Genomic DNA, 12,863 nt, shown 5'->3' on the forward strand with positions numbered 1-12,863 from the left:
TTCAAGGTCAAAGGTTCCGTTACAGTTACTATGATGAATCCCAGGGGGAGATTTATAGATCCATTGAACATCTAGATAAAATGGTAAGTCCTTCAGGTGTGGGGTTTTACTGCTCTAAGATTTTTTCTTTAATTTCAGATTAGTGATTCAAGACTTAATATGTTAAAATATACAATGGGCTAATAATTCTTTCCCTATCTTTAACTAAATGTGCAATATATATTTTGTAGTCATGTGATATTGATTATAAAAATAATCCCTGTTCTATTAGTAGAAATTTCCTTCATCTTAATTTTATTTGATTAATTACACCTTGAATAATTAGATACAGATTTTTAGATACTATTTGGGGAATGTCTTAGTTTTAGGGACAATGGGATACTAATTCCATTACTTACTGTTAAGCAGAAACAACCATAGCAAATTCTAAGTTTATTTTATTATTTAGTTATATTTTTTGGCCATTTGGGTTTTTCTTAAATGGAATTTTAATTTGTTTTAAATTAGAATTTTAAAGCATTATTGTATTCTTAACTAGTCCAGGAGTTGAATCTAGCAGATATATCACTAATTCTCTCTGACCTTCAATAGATCGTTTCAATTTTCTAGTCTTCAATTTGTCATCTCTAAGATGAGAGACTTGGAGAGGCTTGGTCTCTAAATTGTCTTTAAACTCCACCAGCCTTTAAGTCTGTAATCTGTTAAAGTTAAAGTCAACTTTACCAGTGTGTGAAAAGCTTTATGTATATGTTTTAGTATAAAAATATTTAGTCTAAAGTAGATAAAACATTTTACTAAGGAATCTGGATCTGAAACTATAAGTAGATTATATTGAGTAGTATTATTTTATTAAAAGTCAAATGGAATGAATGCAGTTACTTAGGAGATTTTATCATACAAAATAGTTACTTAGGAGATTTTATCATATTTAAATTTATTCTGTTACTTTAAATCCAATTATGGCCTAATGCTTTTACCTTTGGAATTTTGTTTGGATTTTAATTCACTGACTTTTGTTTTTTTTTTTTTGGCTTTATTATGTTGCCATTTCAGTCAGTTAATTCTCTTCTGGCTATTATTCTAATCTTATTTTTCTGAGGTTTAGTTCTTAGTTGCCTCAGAAAACTTTCTGGTTCTATATCATTTATTTTCTTCATATAGCAAATGGTTAATGAGTATCCACTGTGTGTCTGGTACTATGTGAAGTATTGAAGATACTAAGAAGAGAAAACATGATCTCCCACTTAATGGATCTTACAGTCTAATCATCGAACAGATTTAGAAAGAAGCTGTTACAATATAGAGATATAAGATATTTATGAGGCAGTGTGGAAACACTGGTCTCCTTACTATTTCTTGATAATGCCATATGTGTGCCTAGCTTAGGGCTTTTGCCCTCTTTGCACTGGACTGTCTCACTTACTTTATGGCTTTGCTCCGTTTTCACCTTCCCAATGAGGCCTACTGACCACCGTATTTTTTTTTTTTTGCTGTACGCGGGCCTCTCACTGTTGTGGCCTCTCCTGTTGCGGAGCACAGGCTCCGGATGCGCAGACTCAGCGGCCATGGCTCACGGGCCCAGCCGCTCCGTGGCATGTGGGATCTTCCCAGACCGGGGCACGAACCCGTGTCCCCTGAATTGTCAGGCGGACTCTCAACCACTACGCCACCAGGGAAGCCCTGACCACCGTATTTAATTTGACATCTTACACTCCACCCTTTCAGCATTCCCAGTCCACCTTACCGAGTTCCACTTTTTCTTCTAAGAAACCGAATATTTTACTTATTCATTACATAAGGATATTTGTTTTGTTCACTAATGTATCCAAGTGCTTAGAATAGCAATTGGAACATAAGTAGGTGCTCAACAAATACTCTTCAAATGAATGAATTGGTGACTATAATCTTCCTATATACATAATTGAGTTAAATGAATACCCTAAGTGTACTCTGAGAAAGAAATAAAAGGAAAGTAATTTATAATATATTAATATATATATTTAATAATGTAAATGCTCAGGCACCAACTGTACTAAAAGAGACAATGAAGTAGTTAGATGCTTACACATAGTATCTTTAATATAACAGCCACATACAAACAGTTGTTTATATTTGTCTTACGTTTACCAAGTTACGTTGGTGGGTGACTTGATTTTCCAAAATGGTGAACATTTCTTAGCAAAACTGTAAACTAAACAAAGTACAGTCTTCCCTCACTTTATATGATAGTTTGTTCCTGGGAAATCTATTGTATATTAAAATCATGCAAAACTTCTTTGTGTTTGTATGTAAAATGGCGTTAGAGTGTAGATAATTATAAGCAGGTTTTTCGCATACATGGACATGTGAAAGTGTTATAGGATGAGAACAGTTCTTTCTGTGTGGGACTGTCCTGTATTGCAGGACAGTCAGCATCCCTGGATTCCATCTACCAAATCCCCTGACAGTATCTTCTAGTTATTGGCACAACCCAGAAATGTGCCCACAATTTTCCATTATGCCCCTGTGGTGAACAGTTATTCTGTGACCTTACCCTGCTTTATTTTTCTTCTTAGTACTTATTACTGTGTGACTTATTATTTGTTGATTTGTTGATGAAAACTTGCCCTATTAGATTATAAGCTTCGTGAGATCAGATCAGGATCTTTGTCCATTTTGTATCAGCCTGTTTGTGGTACTCAGTATATGTATTTGTTAAATTAATGGATGAGTGTATGGGAGAGTAGTGAGAAATTAGGCTAGAGAATCTAGAACAGGCTGTTTAAAGGATATCTAATAGGAAAGTGATAAAATCAGATTGTATGTGAATAGATCGTATAGTTGCAGTGCAGCAAATGGGTTGGAGGGATGCCAGAGGAGAAATGAGTAGACTAGTTTGATAATCCAAGTGAGACATGGTAATTTAGACAGTGGATGGGTTGGTGATGGTGGAAGAGAGGGACAGAGTGGATGTATCCAGTATATTTTAGAGACAAATTGATGATAGAACTTGGAGATCAATTGAACTTGGAGGGGAAGGAAGCATCAAGGATAATTCCTTCTAAAAACTACAACAAACTAGTGAATATAACAAAAAAGAAGCAGACTCACAGATTTAGAGAACAAACTAGTGGTTACCAGTGGGGGGGGGAGGGGCAACATGGAGGTGAGGGAGTGGGAGGTACAAACTATTGAGTGTAAGATAGGCTACAAGGATGTATCATACAACATGGGGAGTAAAGCCAGTATTTTGTAATAATTGTAAATGGAATGTAACCTTTAACAATTTATAAAAATTAAAAAAGTAAAAAAGGATGTTTCCTAAATATCTGGCTTATGCTGCTGGTTAAGTCTTGGTTCTGTTCTCTTAAGTCGGAAGCACAAGAAGATCGACTAGATTTTTTACGAGGTAGGGTGATCATAAATTGTATTAGGATATGTTATATTTGCTATTGCTTTTAAGGCATCCAAGTGGAGATGTCAACCAAGTAGGCATTTGGATTTTCTTTTCACCATTTTTTTTTTTTTTTTTTTTTTTGCGGTACGCGGGCCTCTTACTGTTGTGGCCTCTCCCGTTGCAGAGCGCAGGCTCCGGACGCGCAGGCTCAGCGGCCATGGCTCACGGGCCCAGCTGCTCCGCGGCACGTGGGATCTTCCCAGACCGGGGCACGAACCCGTGTCCCCTGCATCGGCAGGCGGACTCTCAACCACTGCGCCACCAGGGAAGCCCTCACCAGTTATTTTTGAGTGCATTTACAGTTCTAGGCACTGGTGGAGATATGGCAGTAAACAAGCCAACTTGCTCTCACGGACATTTTATTCTAACGGGAGGAGATACATTTTTTTTTTTTAAAGTTAAGGATATTGTATATAAGTTAGTTTCTAATAGTGATGTGTGCTATGCAGAAAATATTAAAAGGGTTTTTAAACAGTATATAATTCTAGGCTGCTTTAGATTGAATGATTGGAGAAGGACTTCCTGAGAAGGAATATTAAATTGAGATATAAATAAGAAGGAGCAAACCAAGTGAAGACTAGAGGGAAGAGCATTCTAGACAGAACTGCCATTGCAAAAACTTTATGATGGGAAAGAGGCTAGTGTGTTAGAAGAATGGGAAAAAGGTCAGGGTTGTAGGAATATAGTAGATAGGGGTTAGAGTGACCCAGCTCTGGTAAGAGAGGTGGGCAGGGATCAGATAATGTAGGGCTTTATAGTCCAGGGTAAGAAATTTATGTGAATACAGTGGGAAGTGAAATGATGTAGTAATGAAATAATTATTTTAAAAGTCGGTCTGGCGGTTGTGTAGAGAATAGATTCTACAAGAGGGTCAGGGATAGTAACAGTGGGCATTGGCAGGAGTTTAGGGGAGAGAAGATAGTAATTTGGACTGGGGTGGTAGTAGTGGAGATAGAAAGAAGTTCATAAATTTGAGTTCTTGTATTCAACAGGGCTTTGCTAATGGATTGACTATATTGGTTTGGAGCTCAGAGAAGAGGTCTGGAGTAAGTTTGGGCATTCTCAACATGTAGATGGTAATCAAAGCCAGGGCAGAGATAAGGTTGTCTACTATAGTAATCCTCAACCCCATCTTTACAACTGAAATCACTTGTGGAACTTTTTCAAAATAGACCTGCCCATACCCACCCCTGGATATCCACTTTCAGTAATATGGAGAGAGTCCCAACAACTTTATTCCAGAATAGCTTCGTAGGTGAGTTTGAGCTAGCCTATTATGGCCCCTGATCTGTTGAAGTAGAAGAAAATTTCCTATTCATCTTCTTTCCCTTTGTTTTCTACTCAGCTCTTTAAATCATTTGTAAACTTTAATCAGGCAACATTTAATTTTGCAAATTTGTAAATCAGTGAATTATTGAGTATTTGCTTCATATTAATATGCTTGAATTTAGTATTTGATGTAACATTTGACTTGAACTTGATTTTTGTGGTCCGTTTATTGAAACATTTCTATTTATATATAGAATTTTTTTATAATATATAGAATTTTTAAAGGGGTCTAAAATGGTCTGTTCTTTTATTAGCATGCTATTAATTCAAGTTATAAGTCCATTCTGGGAGTTAGAATAAATGGATTAAAATAATAAGCATGGTTAGGTCTGTACATATACTCATGTATATATGGTTTTATACATGTATGAGTATATGTACACTCACTATTAGGCAGACTCTTATACAATGTGTTTTCTTAATTGGTTTATATAACCAAATGGTGAATATCCCACTGTATATTGCTTTTCACAAGTGTCATTTTATGTTGTAAATAATTTCTTTCATTTCAGAATTAATATCTTAGTTGCTATATACAATCTTTTCAGAGCAAAATATAGTAGGATGCTTCTCTGTACAAGTATTGCAAAAATGTTAGCAATTCTGAATTGTAATTATACGTTTGGAAAGTTTGATAGAGTGAAAAGATTATTTTTAAGTATAAAATTTTAGATTTAATTTTTAAATATTATTATGTTAATTAAGTTTTGGTCCCTTTTTTGTTATCAGAAAAGTCTTATTAAATATAGTTATTAAAATGCTAGAAAATAATTGAAAGTTTTTAGTTTCCAAAAGAAAAACTGCTAATTCTTTTTTTTTTTTTTTTTTTGGCAAAAATTTTATGTCCAGCATTTGAATATCTTGGAAGTTAATTATGTGAAGAAAACGCATAAGGAAGGAAGAATGAATTGGAAAACAAACAATCTTCCAAATGTTGTATTTGGGAGAAAATAACTAGTTATAAGAGATATAGATTCTGAAAGTCTTAGAATATTACTGACTACTGACCATGTTTTTTGGAAATTAGTACTTTGCAATTTCAGTAATTATAGTGACCAAAGCAGAACATATTTTAAGATGTTGATTTTTGTGAACCTTTTAGATCACATACTGGAAACATTAGCCACATTTATACATATTTTATATATATTACATGACCACAGGTTATTTTTTCCGTACTACTTTTGATATAGACCAGTGTTTCCTTATGGCTATTGGCATACTATTTATGATTTGGCAGAGAGAATCTGAAAATGTCATTGTAGTCAGCTTTGTAACTTCTTTTCCTTCCAAATTTACTAGTAGTCACTTTGTTTACTTTGAACTTCAACTTCTTTTCTTCCTTTTACTCTTCTGAAAGTGAAATTGTTCATGTTTGTCCACTCGTACTTCTTTCTCTTGAACTTAGGCCAGTAGTTTAGTTTCTTTAGTAGTCTTTAGTCGGTTTTACAGCATCATCTTTAAGGTAGCTATTTATTAGTACACTGGTTCTTAGCACTGCTGTATTTAGGGTGATTTCTTTTTTCCATAAAATTTCTTTCTAATGAAGATTTTATCTTGATACCTCTTAAAGAAACTAGAATATTTCCTTTTCCTACCTCATCTTCCTAAATGTGTACCCATCTCTTCAACATAAATGTGTATCCTTATTTTAAAAAATAAGGCCACAGTCCTAATGATTTGATAATATGGTTTTAATTATCTGTTAATAATTGATAGACATGATTCTAGTTCTTATTTCTCAAAGACTTCTAAAAATGTTTTGCTACTCTTTTGTGTGTGTTACTTTAGATTACATCTAGGTGATAGTATTTAAAATTAAATAAAATTTAAATTAAATAATTTGTTATATATAGATAAACTTTTAAAAAGGGAAGACCTTTGTTGTCGAGTCTTGAATTTGCAGCTCTGTTAAATAGGCAGTTAAAACTGCCTGTTAGGTTTGGGATTACCATTTAGGATTTGACAATACAAGCTTTCACTCATTACTTGGAGAGAGTCAGCACAATGATAGATTCCCTCCGCCCTTCTTCCCCTCAAGGTAGGGAGTTAGCTTTCAGTCTGAGAATTTCTTGCTGAAACTGTTAAAATTCCTCAGAAACCCGTACTGTGATGGATAGGCTCTTGGTGTTTATAATGTCTGTTTGTATCTTAGAGCTGAATGGGTAGTGACCCACTTCACTGCTTCATATTAGATTAAGTTCATATGAACAAACTCTCAATATACCAGGCCCTAGGCAAGCTTTCTATCACCTGGACTTTAGATTTACTGATCATATCTTCCAGTATGTTAAGAAATCAAAAAGTTCTTTAGGCGTATTTGGGAAGCATTTTTGTTTTTCATCTTTTTGGAATTTGTGCAGTAGTATCAAACTAGCATTTTTATCTTCTTGGAATTTTGGTAATAGTAATTTCAAAATTGTTTGCATCAAAACATAAATATATACAAAAGCGCTTGTCAGTGTTCTGTGTTAGTTAATGGGTGTCCCAGTTTGCAGTTTTACTAATCATTTTTGCTGTTGTTTGCAAACTTCATGAATTTTCCACTTGGAGAGGTTCACTCATGAGAAGTGCCTTAATTTTTCTCTCTATCCCTCCTTTATAAAAAGGCATCTCTTTTTTTATATATAAATTTTTTTTTTTACTTTTGGCTGCATTGGGTCTTTGTTGCGGTGCGCGGGCTTCTCATTGCAGTGGTTTCTCTTGTTGAGGAGCACGGGCTTTAGGTGCGTGGGCTTCAGTAGTTGTGGCACGTGGGCTCAGTAGTTGTGGCTTGCGGGCTCTAGAGTGCAGGCTCAGTAGTTGTGGCACACGGGCTTAGTTGCTCCGCGGCATGTGGGATCTTCCCGGACCAGGGCTCGAACCTGTGTCCCCTGCATTAGCAGGCGGATTCTTAACCACTGTACCACCAGGGAAGTCCCAAAAAGGCATACCTCTTAACTGTCATATTTGTCAGAGAATTGAGTATAATGGAATTGATTCTTGCCCTGGTAGGTACATAGCACACTTCAGGAAATTAAAATTTTAAATGTAATACCTTAACTTCCATCACCTGAATTTTTTACTTTCTGTGTTGTAATTTAACCATTATATCTTCATTTTTAACACTTTATTTATTTACACTTCTCTACATTTATAATTCTATATTTTCTGTGTGAAATTTCTTGGCCAGTTACTTTTAATTCTTTCTCTTCTACAAATGTGATCATTAGTTTTCTTCTCTTTGAATTACTCATGTTAATATATATAAATTTGATGTTTGTTCACAATGTGCTTTGAGATTTTAGTATTAAAATATACATTTGAACTTCAGTGTTACATGATTTATTAACAAGTGGAATTCTATTTAAGGTAAGCTGTCCTAGACTTCACCCAGGAGCATTGAAAGTTCTTTTATAATATGTATACCAATTGTACCTATGTGAGAGTATTAAAGAATTGTTGGTATGTCTCTTGTTATTCTATATGAAGCAGAGTAAGTCAATGAGAAGCCTAGGATTAGAAATCCAATAGCCTAGAATTAGAAATTTGAGACAAGCTTTTAACCTTTTTTATGCCTTAGTTTCTTCATCTTTAGGGAGTTCTACCTTGATTATGCATATTTATGGAAGAGATTTGTAACCCCATCTCTGCATTACTACTTGGTTTAGAAATATGAGTGATTTTCTACGTACCAGAATTATAATACTAATTGTTTATCTTAGGTTTAACTTTTAAATTAGTTCATATTTCACTCGGTTTGCACCAAATGTCAGTGGAGAATGGTGACCTGTAAGCCTCCTAGTTGACAGGGGAAAACCAACTTAGCCTTAAACACTGGTTGTGGATAAATCTGAGAGTGGCTAATTGATGTGCAAGCAATTGAAAGTTGACTATACACACATACGCTTATCTTTCAGATATATTTGTAGAAAAATATGATAATGTTTATGAAAGACTTGGATATTCTGAAGAAAGATTCTTTATAAAATTAAAATTTGATTTACATACCGCCATTGCAATATTTGTACTGTGTTACCTACTGATGGCTATCATTTTTCAGTTGAGTGTTCATCTGATTACTCTAGGTGATTTTACACTGTGCTTGTTAAAACATGTTGAAATATACTTAAAAAAACACAAAAATGTATCAGTTAATTCCTGAGTTAAACCACCATTTACATTTTTCCCAGAGGATATTAAGCCAGTTTATTAAACACAAATGTAAAGTATTTCACCTGAATAAGAAAACAAGGTAAGGTAGTTGGTGAATGGATGAGTTAGAATCATTGATTTATTTGCTTGATTCAGATGAGTTAAAGTTGCTCTGTATTGATGTATTTTGAGCACATTATTTTGAATGCATTTGCAGAATACAGAATTAAGTATAAACAAGTGTCCAAATGATAGTTATTGTTTCAATAGTAGTCTAAAAATTTTGATTCTCAATTAAAATCTTGAAAGCAAAGCATTCTAGTTTAAGAGATAAAGAACTTTTATTTTTTCCACTTATTTTTAAAGACCCATTTTGCTTAAGCTTTTATCAGTCTTTTATGAGCTTTAAATTGATTAAAATACATTAACTATTTTCTTAGTTCGTGGACTCTTTTTATCACATACCTAAATACTGATAATTCAAAATGCCTTACACACTGTTGATGTTTAAGTATATGTTATGGAAAAAGATAAATTATAATCAGCTCTTGATTATTTATACCAGTGGTATGAGAAGTATAATGGACATTGGAAAAACAGCCATATATCAAATTTAATTTTAGATTTTGTGTGAAAATTTTCACAACATGTTTACTTGTGTAAATATTATATATGAAAAACATAAAATCATGAAATGTTTGAGGATTTGTGAGCTGAGTGACAACTGGGGAAGGTGGTGTAGAAACATACCAGGAGGTCAGAGAAAACTGGAGATTAAATGTTTCAGTATGTTTAATATACATACTTAATAAAGTATGTATATTATTGAGAGTTGACTATAATGAGATTATCTTGGATGAATGAATTTGATATTTCACAGAGTTTAATGTTTAATGTATTTTCTTTACTTCTCCTTAATTGAAAAATTATGATTGTTAGCTCTAAGTAACAGTTTTAAAATATAATTAGGAAATAATAAATTGTCTTATTTTCTTTTTCTTTCATTCTTTTTTTTCTCTTCTTCTTTTTTTTTAGGGTATGAGTATTATAGAACAATTAGACCCTGTATCTTTTAGCAATTACTTGAAGAAATACCATAATACTATATGTGGAAGACATCCCATTGGGGTGTTATTAAATGTGAGTATCCTTAGGAAGCCTTGATTTTTTAAAATTTGATTCTATTATGTTTCAAAATGTCTTAATTGTGATCATCTGTCATACCTTATTAGCTTTGATTTTAGATATATAGTCAATTTTCTTTCTAGTTCCTTTAAGATAATTTAAATTTCCATTGTTTTGGTTACTTAAATAAAATTATACATCACTGTATGACAGGTCAATACTTTCTTTTAAATACAGAAAGTTATTTAGAAGAGAAACCCATTTTTTTCTCTTGACTCTGAGCCAATTCCAATATGCTCTTTACAAATATAAACAAAAGTAACATCTCAAGAAATATGGTCTTACTAATTTTTTGGTTTTATTTAGTGTTCTTGACTTTATAAAAAATAAATGGAAGATTCTGCTCTTGAGTTTTAGATATTCATAATTTAATAAAGCAAGGCAGATGACATGTATATGTTTTTCTACTTATAACAAAAACAATATTTCATTTAAAGACTGGTAAAGAGGCAGAAGTTTTGGTTAGCTGGATTTTCTAAAGAGATAATAACATTAATTTTTTTCCTAATAAAACTGAAATTGAAAGAAAATGAGAGACTCAAAAAGAAGACAGTGTACACTCAGGAATGGTTAGAGGAAGTAATAATGGGCTCATTGTTTGGAGAGGCAGAGAAATACTGGAGTTGGTAATGTAGTCTAGAATAGTCTAGGGTAGGAACCTAAAGGTCTAGTATTACTGTGATTTGAAAAATAGTACATTGTGGATTTTTAGGAAAGGTCTTCTCTTAAGCAGTGTTGATTGACTGGGAGAAAAGCCTGTTAAGGGCTTAAATTGATTTATGAAATTTAAACTAGAATAAGCTATACTAATTTACCAAAGTTTGAATTGGGTCAAATAAAACTTTAGTAAAATAAATGATGAGCCAATTCACAATTAAAGTAAAAACCCTGGTATACCTCTTAGATCTGGTACTCAATTTATATACATTTAAAATTTCAGACAAAGAAAAGACTCCAACATTTCAAGACGAAAGTGGCCAAGGTTTGGTTTAGAGAATAGAAAGAAAGATACTATGATTTTTAAAATTTTTTATTTATTTATTTTTTAAAGTGCCTTATTAAATACAGGGAGAGGTAGAGTGGAAGATGACTGATATTTATCAAGAAGCTAGATTAGGAGAAGTTCTTTGAGAGAATGAAATAAGGAGTTCTTTCTTTTTCCTATTTAATATGGGGTGACGAGAAATTCAAGAAACTAAGAGTGAGAGAGAGATCTAGGCTTCAAAGTTAAGCTACCAGCACATTCAAAGAGTGCTCACTTTTTTGTGTGATGTCTGTCATAACCAAATTTTTCTTTTTCTAGGCTATCACAGAGCTGCAGAAGAATGGAATGAATATGAGCTTTTCCTTTTTGAATTATGCCCAGTCAAGCCAGTGTCGAAACTGGCAAGACAGTTCAGTGAGTTATGCAGCTGGAGCACTCACGGTTCACTGAAGCTCTGAATCCTCAGGGATGCCACCTGCACATACTCATACTCTGTCCAGGGTCCCAGCCTAACCCTTACCAAGATACTGGTCCTGGTTTGGGGGGATTCTGAAACCTCAAACTAATGGAACTTTCTTCTCTTCTTTTCTAGTAGGTGTAGTCCTTCCTTAATTTCAACTCATTAAAAAAATGCTTTATAGTTTAGAGCAGTGGAAGGAAGGCTGGCATCAAAATATTTTGATCAAAAAAAAAAAAAAGGCAATGTAAAGGCACAGTTGTGGCAGTCAGTTTTTTGAAAGTTAACTTGTAAAGCATTTACCATATCCTAAATTTGCACTCTTTGCAGACTTGTGCACATATACTCCGCTTTCAGAATAGTTTTGCAAATTGTACACAAACAAACAAAAAGGGTGGAAGCTTTTTAATAAAGAAATTGCATTTATAAATGATCTGTATTAGAACATAAAAATCTCCAGTTATAGTCAATTACTACCCGTGTTGTACAACAGATACCTTCTATTTTAGTTGCTAATAAAGGGCTACACAACTCAAAATAGTCTGATTTAAACTTATTGCTCTGTGGTACATATGAAAATTGTTTTTTATTAATTCCATTTCAGAATTTTTATGTTAAAAGTGGTAAACTTTAGCTCTTATGTAAAAATATGTTAGGATGTATTTTTATATTTTACATATTTATGTGATTTTTTTTATCACAGATATTAGAATCATATTTTAAAGTTAGCTTTTAAAATTACATACAGTTTGCCTTTTTATGTGTGACATCACTTTGTGTCATTACTGTATTATAACACAATATAAATTCAAGATTGGTAAAGAACATAGGTGTAGTCCTGTAATTCAGAGATAGTGCTTGATAGGCAGTGCTTGATAGTCTGCAAATGAGGAAATACTGAAGAATGTTCTTAGTGGTTTTCAAATCATTGCAGACCATACACTGCTGCTATGCTTTTTTAGTGCTTCAAGCAATTTGACTCTCTTACTTGAATTTTTAGCAAGAAGTCATTAACAGTAACAAAAAACCACTGGATTTTCTTACAGTTCTACAATTTTTTTTGTCATGATTTTTGGTGCGGCTCTTCCAACTAAAATAATGGTATGGTGTTGTATTTCTTCCTTTAGCATAGACCAATCGTAGTCACTTTGGCAAAAAAAAAAAAAGTTAATTCACTTAGTTAATATTGGCCATCATGTACGTACTAGATTATACCTATTTTAATATAACAGTGGGTATTACATTGGAGAGCATTTATATCTTCAGTGTTATGCCAGAATAGCACAATTTTTAGATGCCTTGCACCAATTTTACTTAAAGATTTGCATTTCTTACTA

At 33.2% G+C, this 12,863-nt stretch overlaps 1 protein-coding gene across 5 annotated transcripts in view; it reads left to right on the forward strand.

Moving 5' to 3' along the window:
* The window catches only part of MEMO1 (mediator of cell motility 1), a 129,530-nt gene extending 117,452 nt beyond the window's left edge, over positions 1-12,078 (forward strand). For 4 of the 5 annotated variants that reach the window (XM_027113452.1, XM_027113450.1, XM_027113448.1 and 1 more), the window contains 3 exons: positions 7-83; positions 9,935-10,039; positions 11,388-12,064. In XM_027113452.1, coding sequence (XP_026969253.1) covers positions 7-83; positions 9,935-10,039; positions 11,388-11,519 — 314 coding nt within the window. In that variant the 3' untranslated portion in view covers positions 11,520-12,064. Of the gene's footprint in view, positions 1-6; positions 84-9,934; positions 10,040-11,387 lie in introns of all 5 variants that reach the window. The other variant, XM_027113447.1, reaches the window with a different exon arrangement.
* Positions 12,079-12,863: the final 785 nt, after the last annotated feature.

Source organism: Aethalodelphis obliquidens, unplaced genomic scaffold (assembly GCF_003676395.1).
Source record: "Aethalodelphis obliquidens isolate GAN/ISIS:26980383/991018 unplaced genomic scaffold, ASM367639v1 scaffold12, whole genome shotgun sequence".
NCBI classification, from domain to species: domain Eukaryota; kingdom Metazoa; phylum Chordata; class Mammalia; order Artiodactyla; family Delphinidae; genus Aethalodelphis; species Aethalodelphis obliquidens.